Source organism: Notothenia rossii, assembly GCF_949606895.1.
Source record: "Notothenia rossii genome assembly, chromosome: 1".
Classification (NCBI taxonomy): domain Eukaryota; kingdom Metazoa; phylum Chordata; class Actinopteri; order Perciformes; family Nototheniidae; genus Notothenia; species Notothenia rossii.
Genome location: NC_136912.1, coordinates 5,711,384 through 5,739,031, shown reverse-complemented (window position 1 = coordinate 5,739,031; position 27,648 = coordinate 5,711,384). Strand labels below are relative to the sequence as shown.

Here is a 27,648-nt window from a genome sequence, read left to right as displayed (position 1 = left end):
CTGAAAGGCTGCCTGCCAAACGTAAACATTCAGCCACGTGACTTGCAAACTCTCGCGAGAGTTTTACAATAGACGGATCCTTTCTAGCCATAACCGTGGTGGAGCTATGGAGCTACGTCATCAAATTCGGCTGCTGCATTCAGGTGCTGTAGGACAAAGATCTTGTGCTTCAGAAACTTTAATATTTTTCTTCATGAATTTAAATTGTACAGGGTAACATCAGGGGTGTACCAAAGTACCTGTTCAAATCTCAGAATTCTGACTCTGTTTTCTCAGAAATCTGATTTTTTTTCACTCAAAAGTGTGACTTTTTTCAGAATTCTCCAAAAAATGTTCTCACAATTCACTTTTTTTGTCAAATTCAGATTTTTTCTCCCACAGATTTCTTCTAGGGGCCCTTCTCACTTCGGTTAAATGGATTCCTTGCGTCCCTCACTTGCATCCTTTCCCTTTGACTAGTCCCTCCCACCAGGGAAGCCTGGAGATGCAAGGAAACCACAGAGGCTTCTCAATACTCAAATTTCCCCTCGTCCTCGACTCCTCGGCCCCGTCTCAGGTCGGTTAAATTAAATCCTTGCTTCACTCACTTGCGGTTTCCCTGTGTTTAGTCCCTCCCTCCAGGGAAGCATGGAGGGAAGCAGGACGTCCTTTCCTCCGGAGCGTCACGTGAAGCGACGTCCGTTTGTGATGACGCCGCACAGCTGTTCGTCTGACAGCAGCTCTATACCCGTTATTTTCACAAACACCCCTGCCACACATTTACTGACACAAACATTTGTATCATCTGTTGTAGTCCCAAATAAATAAAATAAAATACGAACTAATTTTCAAAAAAGATAAACGCCATTATTAAAATGTATAAATGAACAATAGTTTTATTAATATTGGTTAGATTGCACAAAATAAATAAAATAATTGAGAGAATAAAAAGAGATATGTTATCTATCAAAACCCAGTTAGATTAACATTAATTGGATTGCACACTTTGTTTGTTTGTTTGGAAATGTAGCAAATTAACATTTTAAATAGCACTTAATGACTGACTGAATGGAAATGACAATAAATGAAAATGTAAAACGAAAAAAGCGATCTCGAAAATGTTTCCAAAAAATGAATAAAATGATTTTTGACCACTTTGTTGTTCAGATATATCACATATTTGTACCTAAATTATACATTAATTGAAACAAAACACGGTATAAACTGAGGAGTGACTCCCGTGAGGTTTATGTATTTTCTTCACTCTGCTGGGAAACTGCTCTCATGTCAAGATAAATATGTGTGTGTGTATCTGTAGCCTGTTATTGTCTCATTATACCGCACTCTCAATGAATTCAAAGTAAATATATATAAGTCGTCATGAACACATCTGTTCATCAGACAGAGTGCTGCTGTGCCTCCTGTCATCATTAATGGACGTCTCTTTAAAATGACCGCTCAGAGGAGAGGAGCTCTCATTTCTGTAGCCTCATCCCAATACCCCTCCTCGACTCCTCTTTTCCCCTCCTCCGGGACTTGACCCGGAAATCGATCAAGACACGCCATTTTGAAGGACGTCCCAATAGCTGAAATGCACACGGAAAAGTCGAGGAGGGGTGAGGGAGGAGGGGTGCGGGAGGAGACGAAAGGGAGGATACACGCGAGCAGACTACGCGGAAGTGTTTTCACTACTCGCGTATAAAAGCCCCGCCACCACCTTCACAGCTGGTCGACTTCAACAGAGGAAAACCGACAACCGGAAGATGAGTGGAAAAGCGTCACATAAATGTATAAGTAGCTACTCACAGCTCCGTGGGAATTATTATGTGCAATTCATTTCTAAAAGGCTTTCACATTACTATAATTATGTTTTTATTTAAATGTAGGCTACATTTTACACCAAAACGGAACACAAAAGCAGGACCAACCATCATACATTGAATTCCTTGACTAACAAGAAAAAGATTCATTCATTTACATAAATATTTAACCAGAAATAGGCCGGTTCTAAGGGTTATTCAGTTAAGCCTGATGAGAGGAGACAGCTGTGCACATGTCATCATTAACAGACGTCGTTTAAAAGTGACGTTTGAGTGAACGAGGACATCCCAATTAACACCTGAGGACTCCTCTGTCCTCGCATCACCTCCTCGTGTCTCTCGCTCGCATCTTACGGAGGCGGAGCTAAGATGCAAGGAAGGGAAGCGAGTGAGGGAAAGGAGGAGTCGAGGAGGGGTATTGGGATGAGGCTTAAGTCTCGAGGATAGGAGTCGAGGAGGGGAAATTTAAGAATTGAGAAGCCTCTTTAGTGTCTACAAACTGCAACAGGGTTTTGCGAGATCTCGCAAAGGGGTTTTGCGAGATCTTTTTTTTGTTCAAATAATTTTGTTCTTCTCCATGTCCCCTATGGCTCCGAAGAATTCTGACTTTGATTTTGAAAAAATTAAATGTTTTACCTCAATATATTCTGAGATTAAAGTCAGAACTTGTGTATGTTTTTTTACTTTAGGTAACAACCCCCAAAAATTGTCATCTTACAAAAAGAAAACTGTAATACTTTTCTAGTTTTATTTAATTTGGGTAACATTAAGCTTTATGCTTAACAAAGTGGGTGTCCAATCGGACATTTGAAACAACTTTTTTATTTTAGTGATTTGCATTTCAATTTCCCATAATGACCTTTTACCTTATTATTTTTTTATGCAAATTATTTTTCTTATTTCTTGATTTCACTTCCACCGTTATGCCTCTTTCACATATACTGCCCTATTTAATGTCTTTATTTTTTAATATGTCCTCAGTATATTAATGCATTGTTGGATGAGCCTTGAAAGATGTTTTAATTGCCAAACAAATCACTTTAGCTATGGTGCATGTGACAACAAAGCCTTTGAATCATGAGATATCAAAGCAATTCGTTGTGTCTTCATAATTGCTGCACCCAATCAAAGTCAAAGTGAACTTTATTGTCAATCTCAAAATATGTTTGTACACACAGAATTGAAAGATTGAAACACTGTTTCCCACGGTCCCGAGGTATAACAAACTCACACATTAAAATGCAAGAACACTCAATGATCCATCCATTCCATCAATGTAATACACTTGTAATTCGCTTTGTTATGGTCACAATTCCAATTTCGGACGTCCTGTTTAACATCCTTCCCGGAATCACATCATGTGACCTCCTGCTGTTATAAAATCGTACACACACCATACACACCCATTTACGCTGAAACACCGCCCTCTGTATCTACCCGCTCTCTTTTTTAGGATAGAAGTGGCCTATCAAAGGAAATATCAATGATCGACACTCGGCTTTTCCAATCAGCTTCGGCTTTGAGCGTAAGAAAACCTTCCTTTTAAAACCCCACCCTTTCGACCAACCCGCCTCTTTATTAGACAGAAGTAGCCAATCAAATAACAGATCTTTGATTGACAGGCAGCTTTGTCCAATCAGCTGAGGCTTTGAGCGTGACAGATCTCTCCGCCCTCTGTATCAACCCGCCTCTTCTAGTACAGAAGTAGCCAATCAATTAACACATATTTGATTGACAGACAGCCTGACCAATCAGCTTCGTCCTTGAGTGCGACAAATCCTTCTGCCTCTACTCCCGGTTCCCGGACCCTCCACAGCTGCCCGCTGCGCAGTAATAGCGACCCGCCAAGAACGCTCTCGGGCTGGGTGGATACATTATAAAGCCGGGAAGACTTCACACCACCCGGCGGGTCGCTAGGACTCGTCGATTTTAACCCACTTTAAGCGGCGGACTACTCTTTTCCACCACCAAAATGGAAGCGGACGCGTTTGTGTCCCGGAGAACCGCCATGGAAACACCAGGCGTCGACAGCCGGGTTTCGAGCGCTGCAGCCGGGGCAGAGTTTCGATGGATGGGCAACAGACTGCTGGACGCCACGGGGGGATTTGTCGGCTCTCTTTCACCGAGAATGCCAGGGGAACCGGACTTTACCCCAGTTGTGCATCGTGTGGAGACCTCCGTGGAGCCAGAAATAGACTATGAAGGGCTTCCTCAGGGATCCGCCACCAGCACACACATGCTGGCTGGATCTGTGGCTGGAATCATGGAGCATTGCCTTATGTACCCCATCGACTGTGTCAAGGTAATGCAACTAATATATATACAACATTCCTCCTTCTTCTTCTTGTGCAGGCCTAGATTTGGTCACATTGACAGTCACCAGTTATTTAAACCATGGATGTTTAAAGAGAACTGGATACATAACAGTTGCTAAGTGGTGCATGAAGACAAAAATAGTCTTCCAAAGTACCCGTATGTAGGCCCATAGAGCATGTGCAGTTGAGATTTCCTTAAGCCCCGCCTCTTATCTCCAGCTCTCGGCTCAGTGAAATGAATGAAGAGAGAAAATAACTCGGGATTCAGGTTTTAGCACATTGTACAACTTTCAAACCCATATGATTTGAATAAATGCTTTACAAGAGTTCGTACTGGCAAGTTGATATGACTCCAAACAAATTATACGCATATTTACAGACGTCTCTTTTCCAGTGTAAGTCAATGGGAAAGGTCTTTTTGGGCCAAAATGACGTCACGGCAGTTGTAGTACCACCATTTGGCCACAACGGTCGTTAATTTAAATCGGCTTCAACGGCCGGAGTTAAACCCACAGTAGGCCGCAATATAAGACTGAGCTTGAATAACGTTTGCCTTCAAGCTAACGGGGGTAACCTTGTTATCAGAGGTCAGTTAACTAACTTAACATTACATGAAGAGCAAGTTATGTAACAAAAAATAGCTCAAACAGAAGATGGAATGACGTGGGTGTGTTTACCAAAGTACAGCGTTTTCTGTTTTCATTTTATGTAATAATAACGATGTGACATTGGCTTCTAGTCTCACTTAGCTACAATGCTACATGTGTAGTCTACTAGCTAAAGCAGTGGTGGATCCATTATCGGACACCCCCTAAACTTACATGTCACCTTTTGGTTTTGACGTGGAATCATAAATCTAAGGGTGGAAGAAGTACTCGGGTATTATGCTTAAGTTAAAGTGGATGTACAACAGTGTCAAAATACTCTGACAAGTAAAAGTCCTGCAATCAAAGTGCAACTAAATATATTTTTTATTGGCATCCAAATATGTTTTAACGAACGAAAAGTACCAATTATGCAGATTGGCCCATTTTAGAATAATATAAATGATGTGTTTGGGTTCTTATTATTGATGCATTAGAGTGTTATCAAAGTGGGTGGAGCTGCAGCTAATTTTAATGACTGTATGCCATGAAGTAAAAGTACAACGTAGCAGGAAATGGAAATACTCAAGTAAAGTACCTCAAAATATTACTTGGTAAATGTAATTAATTACTTTACACCACTGAATCTAACCACAACACGTTTTCACTCTATAAGTTGGAATTAGCTTTGTAACTCAAGTTTTCTACAGATGTTGTCACGGTATGATAATCGTCCTACTAATTGCTTTGGCAAATACTGAAATAACAAAGATTTCCTTTAAGCAATAGAAGGAGTTTAGGCATGGGCGTTATCATTTTTTTCATACCGTCATACCTTGCTGACATCATACCGTGGTATACGGTATATGACGGTATCAGTCCCAATTTAAGGGGTAATTTCTCCCCCCAACATTTTTTTTACTCACTATATCAACAGCCCCACCAAATATATTTGCCACCAGCCGCCACTGACGGTATGACTTGGGTCGACTTGAGTGAGGTGGCGTTCGGCGGCAAATAGATGTTTCGAACGGTATATTATCTGTTCGGTGTAAAATGCAGCCCGAGCCGGTAGACGCTCGCAAAGTGCCGCGACGTGCGCGCAAGTGCAAAACAAGGGCTGCATACATGACACATTGTGCAAATGGCACATTTTGAGATCGGATACAGGACGCGTTTGTAGATGTCCGACGTTGTTTCCATAGTGAGCTAAGTTAACAATATATCATCATACATAAACATTTTCCGGGAGTAAATACTTGACTTATTGAATAAAGTTTGCTATATTCACAAACTAGTTTGGCAATATTATTCTGTGCATGTGTTAAAAACCTTATTTCCATTTGATTAATTGGATTACTCGCGTGAATGTTTAGCACGTAAATGCTTTCGTTTTTAAAACCGTCCGACCTCGACTACAAAACCATCAACCAGTTGCATAGGATTAAAAAATGTCAACACTCACTCACCCCGTCTTAAACATTCCCAAAGAAGTGCCTCTGTCTCTCGTTGTGCTGGATGAAGTCACTGGCGACGAGTAAACCCAACATAGTCCCAAACAGGCGCAGAGGCATTTTTCTTTTTTACTAGTTGTCCGAGTTCGGGGCCGGCAAAATGCTGCCGCCATCTTGCTCAGCTCAGCTCTGTGCTGAGCTCTGAGAGCGGGAAAGACGGACTGCCCTCTGCTGGCGCGTGCTGTGCATTACAACCAATGTCGTCCCTGTCAAAACTCCGTGACAGTGTAATAGAATGAAACGCATCTGTGATTTGGCGCACAGTCTGTGACGTCACGGTATTGAAAATCATACCGACGGTATTTCGAAATACCCTGGTATACCGTAATACCGTCATACCGCCCAAGCCTAAAGGAGTTATCAGAGGTTCCTCATTTAAAACAATTTTGTATAGGTTACCTGAACTAAACTAATGTATGTATCGTAGATGTTTGTGTATTTCATCACTGTGTCAAAAGGTATTTGAGCCGGTCATGTGGAAAGTCCATGTAAAGAGAAATAGTAAATGATTGACACAGATGGGTAATCAGTAGACACTGACAGTCAATCTGTATCATAAAGGTGAAGGAATTCTTGTAAATAACACACATACTGGCTTGGCAGACATTGTACACAGTTGTCTTATCAGTCAGTCTTGCATAAGCCTGTGTATTTATTCCTCTAAACCAAGGGTGTCAAACTCAATTTCATCTCGGGCCACATTAGCATCATGGTTGCACTCAAAGGGCCGGTTGTAACTTTAAGACTATATACATGTATATGTATATGTATTAAATAATGTATTATATGACATTATTGCCTCTGCATTGGATTATTATCGGATAGGGTAATAACTACGTCTGAGAGCAGAAGTCTAGGGGCAAATAATCTCTTCTTTGAGAATGTCACAAAATGATTTGAAAAGAAATTCTGGAGTAAAAAAAAAAAAAAAGTAACATTCTGAGAAAAAGGCATATTTTGAAGTTAAAAAAGTAACATTCTGAGAAATAAGTCAAATTTGAGATGCATTGTGGGACATGTAGTTTATGGGCAACCTGCTTCTGTAAATCGGCATGTAACCATATAATAAACGTATTATATTCTTTGCAAGCTCTTGTGGGGCCGAATAAAATGAAAAACACCCCTGCTCTAAACCAACATATGACATAACTACACACTGAAGACTAACCATCCATATTAATCATTAAGGTAAAACGGAACCGTACCAACAGAAGAGTGGACACCATCTTGTAGATCTTGCGTTGAGAGAATTGGGATTTATTGTGACGAATGAACGTCTGAATATCCTGTTCCAGTTATCTGAAATTCAACCTTTTAAGCCTTCTGTGCTCATTAGTTTCTGACTGTATTTGAGTTACACATTACATACTATTTCGATTTTCTAAAGAAGACTATGTAGCGTGCTTACACTGGATAAGAGATTAAGTAAATTCAAATATGTTCTGATGCATACTAGATTGAGTGTGGTGTAGGTCGACAATATTTCTCGAAAAGCAGTGCACAACAGAAATTGAAGAGCATGGAAATAAATAAATACAGCCTTGAATGGTGGTGAGAACTGGGGGAAATACTCTTGATAAAAGCGATTTGCTTATTTCTGTTGGTTTATATTTGTTTCCTGTCGTGCAAAACAAAGAAAAACAACCGTTCCCTGGTCACCAATTGAGAAAAAGAATTCACTGTGAAATAAAAATAACAGATTACTGTGCACATTATTGTTTTATAGTTTGGTATAGCAATATATATTGTGTTTGTGAACAGACGAACATGTATTGGGCATGAGCATTAGTTCACCAAGCTTTGAGTAACCCTCATTACGGACTTCGAAATGTAACTCACTTCAGACATTAACATTGGTTCAGTTACTAGACCCCAAAACAAACCTTTAGCAAAGAAGTAGGTCCCAATGCCTCGGCAAACTCCTTATCAAATAATTATTCTCCATAAAATGATCTATGTATCCATTTTAGGTAGTGCTGGGTTCATTTAGGAAAACCTCATTGCCTTCATTTGATTGCAATAGAGTGCCACAGGGACACGTCCTAAAACCAGGAAGTAAGTTAGCATTTCACCACTTCCGGTTCCTTCGACAAAAAGCGCGGCAATTTCTCCATAGGATTTTGGAAAATAGCTGGAAATAAGGTCTGTGGTTGAGACACATTGAAGAGACGGATCACGTTTTGTTTAGCCGGATAATCTCCACATCTCTACCCTACTTTTATAATTTTCTCATCGATAGATTTATGATCGGAAGGAGTTTACTTCCGGGTTTTAGGACGCGTCACTTTGCCACTAATATTGCAAAAACGATTTCTGCTATTGGAGGAGTTGATCATTTGTGTACACCTATTCTCATTGAAAGGAGAAATGTGAAATCTACATGCATTGTTTTTTAAAAAGGGTCTGTACCAAACAAATATGTTATTCTTAAGATATCTATGCTGGGGTTTCTCTGCAGCACAACAATACTTCATTCAGATGTATTAGTACATGTTTTGCCTGTAAGTAAGTTTCTTTTATCCTGACTGTCATTGAGTTCCTTGTGTTGAACCAGAGGAGGAAGAACACATTTCTTTAGGGGTTCCCCTGAGCTCCGGGGAATGAAACAAAGCTTTGTGTTCTCTAAAAAAAACCTTCAGTGTAATCTCCTCAAGTTCATTATATGTTTCTCTTTTTGGCAAAACCATTTGAACCTGATCGCCTCTTGTTTACGGGCGGTGTCCCGACGAAAATCCGATTGTCCTGCATTCTTTGTAGATTTTTTTTAATGGCCTTTCTTTTTAAATCCGTCTTAACTTTTCTCTTCCCCTTCAGTCAAGATGGTTTCGGCCACAAAGGCGAAGTTCAAGGAGGAAGTGCATTTCAAATATTTGTAGAAGTACGTCTTCAAGATCCCTTTTTTAAATTCCAGTAATGTTGAGCGAACCACTTCCTCGAGAGTTCTTTATTTTCACAATCTTAGTTTCCTGTTCCTTCAAAGACAACACGGTTATCTCCTGTTCAATTCCTTCCGATCATTTCAGACACGGTTTCCTTGTTGCTCTGGGTTTTTACTTTAATAATATGCACCAAAAGACGTGTTTTCCTGGTCTTATCGGGCTGTAACTTTAATTAATTTTGCACCTTTGACCAAACCAAAAAGTCAAAGTATACGACGGACCATTCCTGGGTTACACTTCCCTACTACTACTATTAGATCACTACTTAATAAAGGAAGTGAAAAGACTCAAACACACTCTATAAAAGGGCATTTTTAAGTGTATCTTCAATTCAACTAGATGTCCTTTTCATAGTGTAGGGTTTAACGTTTTAATCAATTACTGATTCAGTCATTATCAGCAGGCGTGATGTACCTCACAAAACACCTATTTGACGAACATTACTTGACAGAAAACTCTAAAATGGAAAGATACAGGTTAATACGTTCAAATGAATGTGACTATGACGTGTGTAACGATGCATGTCATATTAACTTCATGTTCCAGTCTGATTTGCTCTCAAAGGCACACAGTGTAATGAGGCTGTAATATAAAACGTTGTATATTGTGATTGCTATGCGGATGTTTAATTTCTCAGACGTTCCTAAAACAAAGGGCTCCGTGTTGTCTGGTAACTAAAGGAAAACATCCACAACTTCAGTCACTGCGAAGATGATGACATCTTATTTATCACTTACTAGATTTTCAATTTCATTGCAAACAAAATGGAGGAATGGCAGACGTTAATATCGTTGTTTTGTCTTCCTATCAAGCCCCCTGACCTTTTTGTTACCAAGCGAAGTACACGGAGAAGTGCAGCTTATATTGAAGTTTAAGTGTGCATACCCTCTTAGCAATAGTTAGTAATGAACAACATCATTTGTAACAAGGACGAGTCGAAGCTTCCTAGTTCCTGATTCCTTTTAGCGGAACAAAAGTCTTGTTGGCACGCAAGCTTCAGTTGCTGTGCTTTCCCAAAGAAGATAATATGTCAAGATACTCCGTTTATTGCCATATTTCAGCATCTACTGACGGTCTGGTGCGTCGAATACCTTCTTTGTTTTGATGAAAGCAACTTGAACACATAACCCTCTGTGTTAGTATTCATATATTGAGACCTGATTCAGTTTTTGGGTGAACTTTATAGGCTTAATACGTCTTATATATGCTCCTCACACGGTTAGAGAAGTGTGTCATGTACGTTGTGTGAAACAAGTGACTTCTATTGCACCAATATTATTTGTTTAACTTAAAGAAATGCAAAAGAGTATTATTATTATATTATATTATTTTTATTATTATTCTGCTGCTCTGTACTAGGCATGCCAGAAACTGACTGAAATTCGAAAATCGGACAGCCCTGGCGAATATTGATCAATTATTCGACGCCGCCCTTCCTGCAGCGGTCAGACTTTACAACCAGCACTGCCCCTAGTAGACCCTCCTACACACACCACAACACAGACTATAACACCCCTTGCTGCTAAATACTAACCAACTTTGTGCAATATGTGCAATATATATATGCCATTAATAACTGTGTAATTTATACCTGGCTGCTAAACCCTTGTTACTGTTACAAAGTATGTATCTTGTAGATTGTGTAACTTGCTGCTGTTAAATACCGTCAAACTATGTGCCATATGTGCTTTATGTGCAATATATACTTCATATACATATGCCATCTTTAATAACTGAAATATATGCCGGGCTGCTAAATCCTAAGAACTGCTACAGGATTTGATTTTGATAAGTATTTTTGAAAATTATGTTTTTAGTTTGTATCTTTTTTTAGCATATTGTTTATTATATTATAACTTAGTACTTTTTTAGCATATTGTTGTGGTGTTTGTTTATTGTATTATAACTTAGTACTTTTTTAGCATATTGTTGTGGTGTTTGTTTATTATATTATAACTTAGTACTTTTTTAGCATATTGTTGTGGTGTTTGTTTATTATATTATAACTAAGTACTTTTTTAACGCGTGTAAGATATGCAACACTAAGCTGTCTGTGGCTCTTTCTGCTGTACGCTGCACATTTCCCCTCTGTGGGACTAATAAAGGGATTCTGATTCAACTTAAAGAAACCTGAGTGGTTTCCACATGGAGAGAAATAATGTGCACTGTGACACTGTTTATATCACGATAATATAGATGGAGCTTAATTTAGAAACAAATATAATATTTATTGCAGAAATTGCTGAAAAACTTGACATTTAGCGATCACAAAAGTTAACAAAATATGATTTAATCTTTCTCTAAATGAATAACATCAGATCAGGGTTAGGGTCACAGCATCCAGTGAAATGAGATGAATCCATACCAAACTACACCGACAAAATGACATTGATCATGAATTAACACACGGAGCAAAATATGTCTATTTCCACACGAATTACACTCCTCTATGTTACCTTGATTTCTAGACAAAAACATTGTTTTTCTCGCAGGACTCTTGATACTCTGTTAGATGTGTTACAACATTCTGCACCGCTGTCTACCATAAATGACATTAAATAGGATTAATTTGCATTGTTTACTTCCTTCTAAAGCTCTATGTTGGCACTAGGAGACACAAACAAACCCCCTCTGGACTGTGACACACTGCTCACATTGTGAATGACTTTCCAATGTGAGTTTCCATTTCCCAGAAACGGGAAAATCCACCTAAGCCTCCTGCGCTCTACATACTGAAATGTTACCCTGTGGGGGGGGCGGGGGCTTTTCACTCATTGCATGTGATGAGAAGTTTGAGGATTGCGCCATCTTTGTACAGTCATGCAGAGATTCAATGACGGTCGTTATGCATTAGATAACAGACACGTGGCATCCTAAACCTAAGGGTGAAAGAAGTACTCAGGTCTTATACTTAAGTAGCATTTTGATGACAGGACTTTTACTGAGTATATTAACACTGCGGTAGTACAAAATGATTGGCATCAAGATATACTTAAAATGCTAAAAGTACTAATTATGCAGATTGGCCCATTTCAGAATAATATATATCATATGTTTTGATTCTAATTATTGATCATTAAAGTGTTATCAAAGCTGGTAAAAGCGCAGCTAATTTGAATGACTTTGTATACCGTATTAAATCACTTTAGTGGAGTAAGAGTACACGGTAGCAGGTAATGGAAATGCTCAAGTAAAGTACCTCAACATTTTTGCTTGTAAATGTACTTAGTTACTTTACACCACTGAATCTAACCTTAAGAGGTTTTACGCTCTCCTAAGATACAGAGTCTGAATGCAAGTGGTAGGCTGGGGTTTATTTTGTTCCACTTCCTGTCTGCACCACTGTATCCTCACTCGTGGTTTGTGGTTTGGCGACTTTGACTGCAGTCGTTTGTCGAAGCGTTGTAATCAGCAGCGAACCGCTTCAACACATGTATTTCGGTTTATTCGCGGCATTCATTTAGTTATTCTACAGTATTGTTGTTTTATAGTTATTTGTTAATATAACCCAATTTGTGTTCTTTGAAATTGAAAAGGATATTGCATTGTGTTTGTTACTTTCGTTGCAGTTGTATATGTCTTAAGTGTAATTTGGCTTGGCTTCCTATTTTGTATGGACATGCTTTTATTTTCAAGGAAAAGTTAGCGCTGTTGACAGGAAGTTGTTGTTGCTATGGAAACAATGTGACGTAGATTAACGGAGACAAAATAATATCTACATATAAAGACGGAGAAAGTAAACGATAACGTTTATGGTTAAGTGTTAGCACCCCCCGAAGAGGCACAAGCTCTTACGTTGATATTGGAGTTTTCAATAAATTCAATTTGGCAGCCGAAAAATACGAATATCCGAATAACGAAATTGAAACCCGAATAGTACTCCAACGAACGGATATCCAGGCACAGCCCTAGCACACACTAACACAAAATTGTAATAATAAAAATAACATAACAAAATATATTTGTATTTCATGCAATGCCTAGTTTGCATGCTGCTGTAAAGAACCCATTCATCAACTTGAGGTCATTATCAAATGTATTAATGTCTCTCTGCCCCCCCCCTCTCTCTCTTCAGACCCGGATGCAGAGCCTCCACCCGGAGCCCGGCGCTCGCTACCGGAACGTGATGGACGGGCTGCGGCAGATCGTGCGGACGGAGGGCGTGTGGCGGCCAATCAGAGGCGTGAACGTGCTGGCTGTGGGGGCGGGGCCTGCACACGCTCTCTACTTCGCCTGCTACGAGAAGATCAAGCTCTCTCTCAGCGACGCCATTCACCCCGGAGCCAACAGCCACTTCGCTAACGGTGAGTCAAAGTCAACTTTATTCGTATTTCAGTTTGTGTGTACAGACGGAGAGATCAGGCGGCTACCAACAAAACTAAAATGTTCGTTCATGCTCAAATTTTGCATAACTTACCCCTAAAATGATTTGATTTTGATTTATTTCGAATGTATAATACAAAAATGTAACGGGGTCAAATTAATATACAAAAATATTACTGATTCTAAATTATGTATAAACAGAAATCTACTTAATTACACACCAGAAAAATTGCAAGCAAATACTTTTATGTGACTTGCTTAAAGAAATACTTATACACCTACAACATTATTTTTCATATTTGTATCGGTTACGTACTCAGTTTTACCTTGAATATTGAAAAAACGTTATTTTTCTCCTAAAGGGAGGATCCAAAAACAGAGAAAAGTCTTGATCGATTTGAAGGGAATCGCGGTTGCGTTCAACAACAAAACTACATTAAAATAATCACTTTATTGGCGACGACCCAACGCTAATTTGGTAGAGATAACGGCCCATATACTGGGGCTCAGACCCCGCACCATTTGCACCCCTCTGTTTATAATATATTATTTATTTGTTTCAAGTTTCTTTCCGGCCAGCAGTGCCTTTATTGAGGAGACAATCTGTTTGTTCAGTAAAATACAAGTGTCATTTATCCGTTTGTAGGCTCACTACTTCCCACGGATCGACACTAAAAACCCTCACTATAGGGAAATGGGAAGTTTTGAAACGACTGGATAAATGAGAATACGATTGTACTTCACAAATGATATTATGTTTCTTAAATGGATGTTTTGCTGAAGTGCTCGTATACTACAATTCTTCAAGTCTTCCCTCAGTTTTTAAAATGTTAAACGTGTTAGAAAAACATACATTTATACACAAAATGAAAATCTGAATGTCATTTCGGTGACGATGAAGGAGTTTTTTCAGGCTCTAACTTCCTCTCCACTGTTTCTCTGTAGGAGCGGCGGGCTGCATGGCGACCGTGCTGCACGACGCCATCATGAACCCAGCAGAAGGTAACAACACTGCTCTATGTTCTGCACCGTGAATTGTCATTTTTTAAAATTTTATTCAGACATAACATACATATAACATACATATAACATACATATAACATACATACTCAAATGTGTGCAGATTAGTTACTGCACATATAACATCCATCTCTCCATGGGTGACACTAATCTCACCTTAATCATGTAGCAAGACATCTGTGTATATCTCAGCTTACATACCAACTACTTAAATAGAAGCACAGAGAGGAAATGTATAAGAATAATCAATTGTAATCATTATGGGGTGTGAGAAACATCAAAGATATCCTGCTGGAGTTCCTCAAGTGACATTCATAACCTTAGTCTACAAAGACACAAGAATCATTCTCTGAGGGTGTTGTTGCACCATCTGGACACTAGGGGGAGCTACAGACTCACCTGTGGCTCCGCATGTTACTGCAACACACCCATCATAGAAACATATGATGCATTGTTTTAATAAAATAACATTTGCCCTCTCCCTGTTCTCCCCTATTATAACTAGTTTATTTCATTTCAAATTGCTGCTAAGGTTTCTAATTCTCTCGTCTCCCTGCAGTTGTGAAGCAGCGAATGCAGATGTTTAACTCTCCGTATCGAGGCGTTCTTCACTGCATGGGCTCCCTGTGGAGACACGACGGCCCGGCGGCTTTCTACCGCAGCTACACCACGCAGCTCACCATGAACGTGCCCTTCCAGGCGCTTCACTTCATGACGTACGAGTATCTGCAGGAGCTCCTGAACCCCCACAGACAGTACAACCCTTCCTCTCACGTGGTGTCCGGAGCTCTCGCTGGAGCCATCGCTGCCGCCGTCACCACACCTCTGGACGTCTGTAAAACCCTCCTCAACACGCAGGAAGCTCAGGCTATCCACGTGATCGAGGCGGAGGCAGCGACAGCAGCTGTGGGAGCGGTGGGAACGGCCGCCGGGAGTCGACATATCTCCGGTTTGACCGAGGCGTGTCGGACTGTGTACAGGATGGGAGGCGTGCCGGCGTTTTTCAAAGGCGTCCAAGCGAGGATTATCTATCAGATGCCGTCCACCGCCATCAGCTGGTCCGTCTACGAGTTCTTCAAATACATCATCACCAAGCGGCAGCACGAGAGACGGCTGCGGGGAGACGGAGATAAATAAACAAACATCGGGAGCAGCAGAGGGTCATGGCACTGTACCGATAAGGTTTAAACTTTGACTTTTAAAAAGCTCCAGAGTTTTAGATTCGTCGAGCTCACTCCTAATTCGTTTTCTGAGATCTGTTCAGCGTGTTCAGAAGCAAAGAAGCAGCTGGAATACTTCATTATTAGTGTGTGAAATGTCCTTAAAACCTCCATTGGTTTAAAAGGGGTCTCCGAGTGGCACACAGGAAGTCCTGGGTTTCACTGAACAAGCCCCATTCACTTCTGATGCTTTAACAACTTCACAAAGTCATTGTGTATCGGCTTTCAAAAAGCTTATTATTCCCTGAAGGTAACGCACCGTAATAGAAAAGCTTTGTTAGGACATGTTTGAGTGCAGTTTTGATTCGTCCCTGAACTCAAGTGCATTGGATTAGATCAAAAACAATGTTAGGGTGCTGATTTGAGCTTTGATTTGAAAGTGTTAACACTCACTTCAAATGTATTGTGTTGAAATGAGAGCACTTTTACAACAAAAGCGCTATATATCCTACACTGTATGAGAGGTCAGCATTTTAAACGCACAGTTACTACGAGTGTTTTTAGGTTCAGAGACGAAACAAAAGTTCTTCATAAACGCTCTGTACTGCACACCTCTTGAAAGTGTGACACCATATTACGTTCTGACCACAAGGGGGCGCCCAACACCAGCGTCATACAACTGAGAGGACACAGGAAGTAAGTGTGCTGGTGTACAGAAACCAGGAGCTAAGACGTGTGTGTGTGTGTGTGTGTGTGTGTGTGTGTGTGTGTGTGTGTGTGTGTGTGTGTGTGTGTGTGTGTGTGTGTGTGTGTGTGTGTGTGTGTGTGTGTGTGTGTGTGTGTGTGTGTGTGTGTGTGTGTGTGTGTGTGTGTGTGTGTGTGTGTGTGTTGCAGTGACTGGAAGTGGTGCTGCGACTCGGACCATTTCACCTCAACTGTCATAACATTTTACGGTGTGTTTTAAAACGTGATTTTTAAGGTTTCTTTGAATGAACACATGACATATTTACAGCTTCGTGGTGTCTCATCTGTGTCTTTACACCGGGTGCTTTCAAACCCACACACACATGTTTCTGCTGCAGATTGTATATGCTGCACGCACACTCATGCTGGTACAAGTTTAAATTAGATTTTTGTTCTAAAACAACATACCAGTTTTATGGAAAGTGCTGCATCCTAAAGTGTCCGTGCTTCTTTCTAATGAAAATCTCTTGCTTTAGGAAATGTAAAAACTCAACAAACTTGAAGTTTCACGCAGGAAAGTGTTTGTAAACTCACTAAAATAACTGAAAAGTTGAATTTAATCACATTTATTTATTGTATTAGGGTTGGTTGAAAGCAGTAATGTGTTCATTTAAAAGTAATATTATTGCTTCCAATTCACCTAATATATAATATATATATGAATGGCAAAATAAATGTAATTAAACACTTTGGAAGAAGATCATTTTAGTTTTATTCTATATTTTTTAAACGCACAGCATCCTAGCAATTAATATTATGGTCTTTATGATTGGTAAGGACAACGATAAGTTCTAAAATAGAGAATAAAGTAACATGACTTGTACACATGCCTTCAGTTAGCCGCCGTACATCAACGCACAACTAATACAAAGATATCCTCAGATAGAGATGTGATATTGGGTTTTTAAGCCATAAAAGAGGATGACATTGTACATAATATATAGCGTGTACATATATATATATATAAAAGTATATATAAATACAGATAAACACATACTAAGTTTTAAATGCTGAAAAATACAAAACTAAAAGGTTGTAGCTACAACATTCTGATAGGAAGCGACAGGAAGGATGCTCCCCTAAGGTGCAACAAAGGGAACCTGGGTTACTTTGAGTACGCAGAAAAGTAATAAGTATTAAAAGAAGATTGTGCTGTTGCTCGTGTGAAGTGTCCTGACAGGGGAACCACAGACTGAGAGCAATGGAGAGCAACTCTGTCAGGTGACGACTAATGTGAAACGCTGGAACTTGTTAAAGATGACTCCTGTATTTTGTGAACTGTAAATAAAGTCGCTCCGGCAGCTCCTCGCAGAAGCAGGGTCTTCTCTTGGTGCTGGTCTCCAAGCGTGAAGAATCAACTCTGTCCTCTTTCTGTCTCATCCTTTTCACATTGTGGTTTTGATTTGACCATTTTACAGATTCTAGATTTGCCTGAGGAACATTTTGAATGCAGCACTTTTATTTGTGACAGATGTAACTGGTACTTCTACTTTTACTCAAGCACAAGTTCTGTGTACTTCTACTATTACTCAAGTACAATATCTGAGTACTTTTACTCAAGTGCAAGATCTGAGTACTTCTACTTTTACTCAAGTACAATATCTGAGTACTTCTACTTTTACTCAAATAAAAGTTCTGAGTACTTCTACTTTTACTCAGGTCCAAGATCTGAGTACTTCTACTTATACTGAAGTACAATATCCGAGTACTTCTACTTTTACTCAAGAACAAGTTCTGAGTACTTCTACTTTTACTCAAGTACAAGTTCTGTCTACTTCTACTTTTATTCAAGTACAAGTTCTGTGTACTTCTACTTTTACTCAAGTACAAGTTCTGAGTACTTCTACTTTTACTCAAGTACAAGTTGTGTACTTCTACTCTTACTCAAGTACAAGTTCTGAGTACTTCTACTTTTACTGAAGTACAAGATCTGAGTACTTCTACTTTTACTCCCACCTCTGCTTTAAAGCATTGTTTTATTTTTCACAAAGTAATCTTACTACTTTCATCAGAAAATCTGAATTCCTTTGTCCCGCAACGGGAAATGTGGATCTCAATAAATATTTTCCAGAACAGAATCCACGAAGACGTGACGGATGTATTTGCAGAACGATCGCCCAGTGGTGACACAGCAACAGAAGCTTTGGTTGAAGTAGGAAATGATTATTATGCGTCCTCTCGGCCTTCCGTATATAAACTACCTGTTGCAGTTTTCTGCTGAAATAAATCTCTCAGCTTCCTGGTCGAAAGCTGACAGGCAGATCTCCTCTGCTGCAGATCCGGTTTCACTGCGTGTTGTTATTCCCCGCGGCCTACAAGTTAAAATGTTGTCTTTCATCTCGTCTCTCGTCTTAACTTCAACCCCCCTCTCTTCTCTGCTGCCTCTTTCCTCCCCACTGTTGTTCCCTTTCAGCGTCTGAAACGTAAGGCGATCCATTAAGTCGGACAGGAAGGTTTCGACATGTGAGGTCAGGCAGCAGGTCTGCTCAGAGCCAAGGTCAACACCAGGCGTGTGTGTGGAGGGAAAACAAAGACAGATGAGGTGAAGGAAACCCGACTCGCCTTCTGAACATCCCTAACAATCACCCAGAGAATAGATATATGTTAACGTGTAGCTAGAAAAGACCTAAACGCCTGAAGTGAGCTAGCATTTTAGCACTTCTTGTTCCCTCTTCTCAATGTGTTTTGGTTTGATGCCTGAAATAAGGTCTGTAGTTAACACAAGCTTGCAAGATTTTCACGTTAATTTTTATAACTTAAAATACGCCAGTAAATAGCCCACGGGTAAACATATCAAGGTTTTACACGTCCTAGTGATGACATATTTTTGTTGGCTTACATGAAGTTAGCAACGAAAGGCCTCCCTTGACAAAAGCCATTGGAGGAAAAAGGATCTGATACACGTTTTGTTCAGAATGATAATCTTCTAAAGGCGGCTAATGTTGGGCTACATTAGAAACTAGCACGGTCACATGACTTCACGTGTTTGTTCAAAATTCAAAACTATTTATTAAAAGAGAGCAAAATATATTTATTCACTTGGCCAAGGACTCTGTCGCATCATAGAAACTACAGGCAGTAAAGCTGTACCACTTTAACGACCCGTCCACACTATAGCTTCAAAAAAAGCTTGGAGCTGGGCGTGTCTGAAGTTTAGGGATTTTATTCGATCACCGCGACCAACAACCAATCACATGAATGTCCCGCCCCGGCATACAATGCAAAAAAAACCGGGGATTTTATGCTCTATATATATATAGATATATATAGATATATATCTATATCTATATATCTATATCTATATATCTATATCTATATATATATATCTATATATATATATATATCTATATATCTATATCTATATATCTATATCTATATATATATATATCTATATATATATATATATCTATATATCTATATATATATATCTATATATATATATCTATATATATATATCTATATATATATATATATATATATATATATATATATATATATATATATATATATATATATATATATCTATATATATATATATATATCTATATATATATATATATATATATATATATATATATATATATATATATATATATCTATATATATATATATATATCTATATATATATATATATATATATCTATATATATATATATATATATATATATATATATATATATCTATATATATATATCTATCTATATCTATATATATATATCTATCTATATATATATATATGCCCCAAACAGGCGAAAACCTACCAGTTTCACCCACTGTCTCTGCCACCTCCCTCCATGCCTGGTTCCTCCGGTTTGTATCCCGGTAAATAGTTCTGGTCGTAAAGAACCGGGTGATTTGCTACCGTAATTTCTCGTTTAGAATATGAAGAAATTAACTGCGGTCTGGCTCTCCCAGCTTGCACACGGTTTGATTGGCTAGCGCTTGAACTGTCAGATTTGCATAAACGGGATTTGATTGGCTGAGGCTGGCTACTCCGACGGACCGCTATGCTACCCACAATTCAGTTCGGCGAAAAGCGAGGCAACGTGACGTCACTCCATTCAAAGTGAATGGGCAGACGCGTTGGAAACCGTTTTTGAAGCTGTAGTGTGGACCGGCCGTAACCACTATTTCCGGAAAGAGCCTCAAACCTCGTGCGACAATACATTTTCATTAGCCTATACAGGGCGTTGCCTGTACATTTATCATTAGTCAAGACTAGATGAAGAGATACCATGGTTTAGACTTGGTTCTCTTTGGTAGGTGCACAGACTCAGACAGAGTCTCTTGGCAACACGATCCTCCCAATCAGCATTCGGCCGGCTGGCGAAGTCCCTCCCTACTCTGTCTCTATTCTATTCATTTGTTTTCGCTAACGTTTCTACAGATATAGTGGGAAACGTTCATAATGCTGCTTCCTAGCTATGCGTGGGTGGGAAGCTCACCCACGGCCAAGGTCAGAGTCTCAGTAACTCATTTCACTACTTACAGCGTCTGCACCTGGCTCTGCTACATTAGTATTGCAAGCTGAAAACTTCCTTCTGTGACTTTTCCCTTCTTTTTCTATCCAATCCATCAAACCTTGGGAGTGGTGATTTTGTCTATTTATTCCAAAGTCATAGCAACATGAAATGAGCACAATAAGCAAATAATGTAATGATAAGAATCTGTCTTTTTAATGTTATATAAAAATAGACTCCACACACGTCACCACCGCTAAGCTAAAGGTTGCTAATGTTGGGCTTTAAAGGAACTACAGCACGGTCACATGACTTCACGTCACCACCGCTAAGCTAAAGGCGGCTAATGTTACGCGTGATAATGTGATGACGTTTAGTCGTCTCATTTAGACATGTTAGCAGTGTATTTTATGTCTTAGAATAAAACGTTAATATCTCTTCAGCTTGTGTTAACCACAGACCTTATTTCAGGATAACAACCAAACACATTCAAAAAATCTTGACTGAGACAAGGGAACAGGAAGTGCTAAAATGCTAACTAATGACCAGCTTTAGGGCTCATTCCTCCTACAGCACTTTAAGAGACTACTAAACGTCATCGTGCCTAACATTAGCCGCCTTTAGCTTAGTGTTATTTACGTGAAGTCATGTGACCGTGCTGTAGTTCCTTTAAAGCCCAACATTAGCTATTTACTTCAGGAGATTGCATTTAAGCTTAAAATATTTTGAAAGTGGTGTTAGTATGCGGAGAGCAAAACGTGCAAGTATCATAAACTAAACGTTTGTTTGCCACAGAGATTATTGAATTACCCAAATTCTAGTGATCTTACGTATTGCGCCGAGGCTTCGGAGCGTGTGTCGAGTAATCCCCGAAGCTTTTTGTGAAGCATGTATCGAGACTTGTCTCGTTTTGGGCCAGTGACGTCATCGATGACAAACGAAGCCTCGCTGCCACTGCTTCAGGAAGCGATTCAGATCGGTTGAACCACAACGCTCATAATACCCATGGTGACATAATAAGAACCATATTACCCCTCCTGTACCCGGACCCGCTGGTGACACGATGGAATTAAAATGTATGGTTTAGCCTTTCTCATGCTACAACATGGTTAAATTTATGAATATTACTAAGGAATACAAATACCTCTTTGCAATGTTTACCAGCCTCCTTAGGCTTTTCAATCACAATCAACTGGAATAAAAACAATATTGTTAACATGAACATATGATTTTATGTTCGTTGTTTAGAGTTATTCTAAGGCTTTACTCATTGGGAACTCGGTATGAGATAGAGGCTGGAGCACACTGTTGAGATGTCCAATCTGCCTGTTGTACACACTTTGACCAATAGGGGGTTTGTGTTCAAATGAAGCCCATGATGAAGCCTCATGAGATGAACCCTTTTGCGAACCATTTGGCTGGAAAGCTTCGAAGCTTCATAAGGCTTCATCTCGCCATCACTACCAAATTCCAATGGAAAAATCCCATCTGCTTAATTAGTCAAGGGAACCTGAGCTGCTAACTTCCGAGTCGGCCTACAAAAATACGTCATCCCTGCACCACTCCTTTCCACGTGGGATCATATCAGTACTCTGATTCTGTTTAGAAGAACCAACCCTCCCTGCCATCCTCGTTGTTTGATTAATGGTTCCTCTTTGGTGTGAAAACGCTGGATGTGTTTTTAATCTCTCAATCTGTGACGTGCCGCCTACAGGAAACAAAAATATAGAACGATACGCACGAGATATAAATGTGAGTATTAGAAAAAAACATCATTAATCATAATTCAGATTTGCAGTGCCCGCTGCGTTATGAAGTGCGATGTTTTACAGTTTGACCACTCCAGAGGAACACACCCTGAAACCCACTGAACATGATGAATGGGTTTTTCCTCCATAGACACTGCCACTTAAAATAGAAAACAATGTAAACATGCCTTTTTTTTGCATCTTTTATTACATAAGTGAGTAAACACTTGTCAGGCCCATCTTACGCTCTAACTTATTATTTACAAAATTTAGTTTTTCTTAGTTTCTCTCCATTATTATTGACTTTTAGCGTCACTAAAAGTCTGCTGCCGCTAATCAGTGAGTCGGTGGTCCACTGCAAAATATCCCACCAATTACGAGAGTAGATGTTCATGATCCCCAGAGGAAGATCAACAATCATTTGGATGAATCCCCTGCAGGCGAATGGCCTTGTCTCTTTAAAATGAAGTTCCCTTAAAACAAAAGTGCACTGCATTCATTTTTTTCCTTGAGTGAAAAGAAATGGTCTTCAACTTCGGTGAATGTGTGAACAAAATGCACATCTGCAAACAACATGCAACTTACTTTTCCCAAAGAATTTTCAATTAAATCTAACATATATTTTATTGCTTCCTGTTCACCATTGTGTGAGTTAATGTACATTCCTCCCTTTTGAAAATAACCTTTTTACTTGACTTTTTACGAGGAAACCAGATGTTTGTCACAAGATCCATATTGTTTTATTAACCATTATTGCATTCATATTGAAGCTTAAGTTGCTTGTGAAACCATGTGTTGAAAGACTGTATAGCACAAAGCTTAAAGGCAAAAAAGAGAACTTTTTCACTTCCCGAATCACAATTATGTATTTATCTGTCTCATTAATACCTGGAACATATTCATACTCATATCTGTTTTGTTGGCTACTTGTTACAAATCACTATATATCTCTAAAACTGCCAAACAGAAGCAAGCAATGGAAAGGGTGAGGCTTTAGAACTCCTGTCTCTGAACTGAATGGTTAAGCCCATTAATCAATGGGAGATAACACATGTAAAAACACACCATCGAAAAATCTGAATGGATGGTCTACTTAGTGTTTGTATTAGCTCGTATTTACCAAAGGATTATAATTCTCAACCACCCACTTGAGCGACTGGATTTTTTGTGGCCACACCCTGCCCAATTATTTCCTGCTAAAGCACAAGGTGGAGTCGGGGACAACCGTAGTTAAAGAGGCCCTTTCCTGTAGTGTGTTATCTAGGTTGTAGTGCATGTAAATGGTCTGCAGAGGCTAAAATCCCTGTGTTGTATTGGCTAGCACTCCAACACATTGTACGTGATAGGATAAGGGGTGGGACATTTCTAAGTGGTTGACCAATCACAACAGAGCCGACCAGCTAACCAATCGGAGCAGACTGGGCTCTGGTTTCAGACAGAGGGTGAAAAGAGGTGCTGCAACACATTAAAGCATGGTGACATGTCACAGGAGAGACACTACATACCGATATACACCTGAACATCAGCAGGAGAGGACTCTTTAAAGTAGAGACACTACATACTGATATACACCTGAACATCAGCTGGAGAGGACTCTTTAAAGTAGAAGGACTACATACTGATATACACCTGAACATCAGCAGGAGAGGACTCTTTAAAGTAGAGACACTACATACTGATATACACCTGAACATCAGCAGGAGATAACTTTTTAAAGTAGAAGGACTACATACTGATATACACCTGAACATCAGCAGGAGAGGACTCTTTAAAGTAGAGACACTACATACTGATATACACATGAACATCAGCAGGAGAGGACTCTTTAAAGTAGAGACACTACATACTGATATACACCTGAACATCAGCAGGAGATAACTCTTTAAAGTAGAAGGACTACATACTGATATACACCTGAACCTCAGCTGGAGAGGACTCTTTAAAGTAGAGACACTACATACTGATATACACCTGAACATCAGCAGGAGAGGACTCTTTAAAGTAGAGACACTACATACTGATATACACCTGAACCTCAGCAGGAGAGGACTCTTTAAAGTAGAGACACTACATACTGATATACACCTGAACATCAGCAGGAGAGGACTCTTTAAAGTAGAGACAATACATACTGATATACACCTGAACATCAGCAGGAGAGGACTCTTTAAAGTAGAGACACTACATACTGATATACACCTGAACATCAGCAGGAGAGGACTCTTTAAAGTAGAGACAATACATACTGATATACACCTGAACATCAGCAGGAGAGGACTCTTTAAAGTAGAGACACTACATACTGATATACACCTGAACATCAGCAGGAGAGGACTCTTTAAAGTAGAGACACTACATACTGATATACACCTGATCATCAGCAGGAGAGGACTCTTTAAAGTAGAGACACTACATACTGATATACACCTGAACATCAGCAGGAGAAGACTCTTTAAAGTAGAGACACTACATACTGATATAAACCTGAAAATGATATGTCCTCTTTAATTCATGCAATTTATACGAGACAAATTAGTCGCCACGCATCTTTTTCATAACAGCAGAAGCATGATGTTGTAGCTTCATCAGCTCGGGTTTAAGTGCCTTGCTCAAGAGGCGAAAGCGTTAGTCATTCACTTCTCTTTCCCAGATTTTCCCAGCTGCTGCAAAATGAATGATTCTAATTATTTTTAGTGAGACACGCACCACAATTTATGTGTGTTATTGTAAACCCAGACAGTGCAGGATAAATCTCTGTGGGTAGCATCGGATAAACACTGTATCCTCGTGTATCTTCCCAGAAAACATAACGTTTTTGACCCATAAAAGCGGCACCAGTGAACGGATAAATGTGGATCTCAGGATAAATATTTAGATATCTCGGCCTGATGGACGATCCGAAGCCGCTCTCCCACCCCGGGACACGGAAAACCAGTTAAAAAGACATTTCCAAACATCCACATCCACATCCATTGCGAAATGTGTAAATCTGACGTCAGTGAGCTTTACGGTGCAGCTGACTAAGAAGACACTGTGCAGCCTCTGAAGAGCACTTTACACTCAAGCTTGTAGGTGTCACATTCTCAATTGGTGGATATCTCATTTAAGAGTCAGACTCCCACAGAGCAGGGAGGATTTCACCGTGATGTTCAGCAGAGATCTGACATTATACCTCCAACTGATAGCTGACATTTAGTGGTGATAATCTCTTTAAATTCAACAGCTCATTAGTGTAGTCCAGAGGTCTTGTACGAGATGTAGGAAACAGCGATAGCCCCTTATTCCAAAGCAACACAGTCGTCCCATTACACCCCAGAAAACCTCATTGGATGGATGGAAAAATGCCATTTTAGCCGCTCGCAACAACATTGTTTTCCAATTTGAGTCCATTTCAATAGAATCACTGCAATCAGTGGATTTGATAGCCCAGACAAGCTAATCTGCCCAAATGTTTGCATAGACTGTGTAAACTTTGACATGCTTTCTTAACAATGCTAACCTTTAAAGAGCAGAGAGCTGGAAAGTCTAAAAGGGAGGAAGCTATCGTATCAGCTGTGTTTATCTCATAAATGTCTGCAAACCATCTCTCTTTTTTTAGAGGAGTTATCCCAACAGAAACACAGCTAATTAGCCATGTTAGCTTCTTCTATTTTAAAACCTCCAGCTCTTCACTACCTCTCAAAGGTCTGCTCTGTACAGACGGCTTGCTTTTGGTCGACAGTTGAAGTCACAACTAATGACTTGACTTGCAGAACTTTCACGAAATTCATTGAAACAATTCAACAGCTTCCATTGAAATCAAGAGATTTCACAGCCATGTTTTCCAGATGACTGGAGCCAGACGGTGATGCAGACAATGCCACATCTCAAAGTGCTAGGTTACATTGTAATGTGAATGCCATTAGGGTTTGATAAGCAGATCTATTTTAAAAATTGATTTCCTGGATCCTGTTTCATATCAGCGACTTCTGTATGTGTGTGTTTCATTAGCAATATACACTAAAGTTGCTGTTGCACCAATAGAGGAAACAGGCTATATTGACCTGTTGAAACACACTATGTAGTAAAAAAAAACAACGTCTAGGGGGTGCAACACTTTCAGTGGGACTGACTTTTTCAATGTTGGAGTAGTTTTGACTTGAAAGTGACAAACACATGTACCAGGTAGTATTGGAAAAACTGTTGAGCAGTATGTATTGTGTGTGTGTGTGTGTGTGTGTGTGTGTGTGTGTGTGTGTGTGTGTGTGTGTGTGTGTGTGTGTGTGTGTGTGTGTGTGTGTGTGTGTGTGTGTGTGTGTGTGTGTGTGTGTGTGTGTGTGTGTGTGTGTGTGTGTGTGTGTGTGTGTGAGATGGCAGCCTGTCTGGGCCTGTCTCTGCTGCTCAATGATCCTCTGAAGGGAGGCGTGCTGTCCTTAAAGCCCAATCAGAGACACATTACTCTGCTCCTCCTGCAGACACATGAGTGTGTTTCGAGCCAGGACACACTCTGAGAGCTGATAAAGAAAAAGGAGAAACATTAACGCATGATTGTTTTCTCTTTGTTTAACTCGATGGAGTGCAATTAAAGTAAAGTATTCATGTTGCAGTGAAGCCTGGAGTGCCTCAAACTGCAGCTTGATGGGGATTAATGGTGACGTTTGATTTTGAAATGTTATTTGAAGAGTATGAATTTAAAATGTGACATCAAAATGTAAGCTATGGAAAATATGCAATACGTACGTTTTTGTGAACATGTTTCATATATTAGGAGATACCTTAAGCATCCTTTTATTTGATTCACAAGAAAATCATACATCTCAGTTGTTGTGATCTAAATGGTGCATTTGCTAACATGGAGCTGTCTTCATGATCTAAGACAGGGGTGTCAAACTCAAATACACAGTGGGCCAAAATAAAAAAAATGGGTACTAGTCGAGGGCCGGACTGGTTCAATGTTTATGGCAAAATGTATTGAAATGAACTCATTGCACATATTAAACCTGGAACTAACAAAGCTTAAATGATTGCCTATAAAAACAACATTAAACATTAAATAATCAGTT

General features: G+C 39.6%; 1 protein-coding gene across 1 annotated transcript; it reads left to right on the top strand.

Moving 5' to 3' along the window:
- The first annotated feature begins 3,286 nt into the window (after positions 1-3,286).
- LOC307042267 (mitoferrin-2-like) lies at positions 3,287-17,756 on the top strand. The gene is made up of 4 exons (XM_079686063.1): positions 3,287-4,101; positions 13,227-13,455; positions 14,420-14,476; positions 15,054-17,756. The coding sequence occupies exons 1-4, from the start codon at positions 3,772-3,774 to the stop codon at positions 15,629-15,631; spliced, it is 1,194 nt and encodes a 397-aa protein (XP_079542189.1). The 5' UTR covers positions 3,287-3,771; the 3' UTR covers positions 15,632-17,756.
- Positions 17,757-27,648: the final 9,892 nt, after the last annotated feature.

Excerpts from the sequence above, each read along its gene's own strand:
- LOC307042267 (XM_079686063.1), top strand. The coding sequence starts at position 3,772 with ATGGAAGCGGACGCGTTTGTGTCCCGGAGAACCGCCATGGAAACACCA. Across the intron at positions 4,102-13,226 it reads ACCCCATCGACTGTGTCAAG|ACCCGGATGCAGAGCCTCCA; the intron begins GTAATGCAACTA and ends CTCTCTCTTCAG. Across the intron at positions 14,477-15,053 it reads CATCATGAACCCAGCAGAAG|TTGTGAAGCAGCGAATGCAG; the intron begins GTAACAACACTG and ends GTCTCCCTGCAG.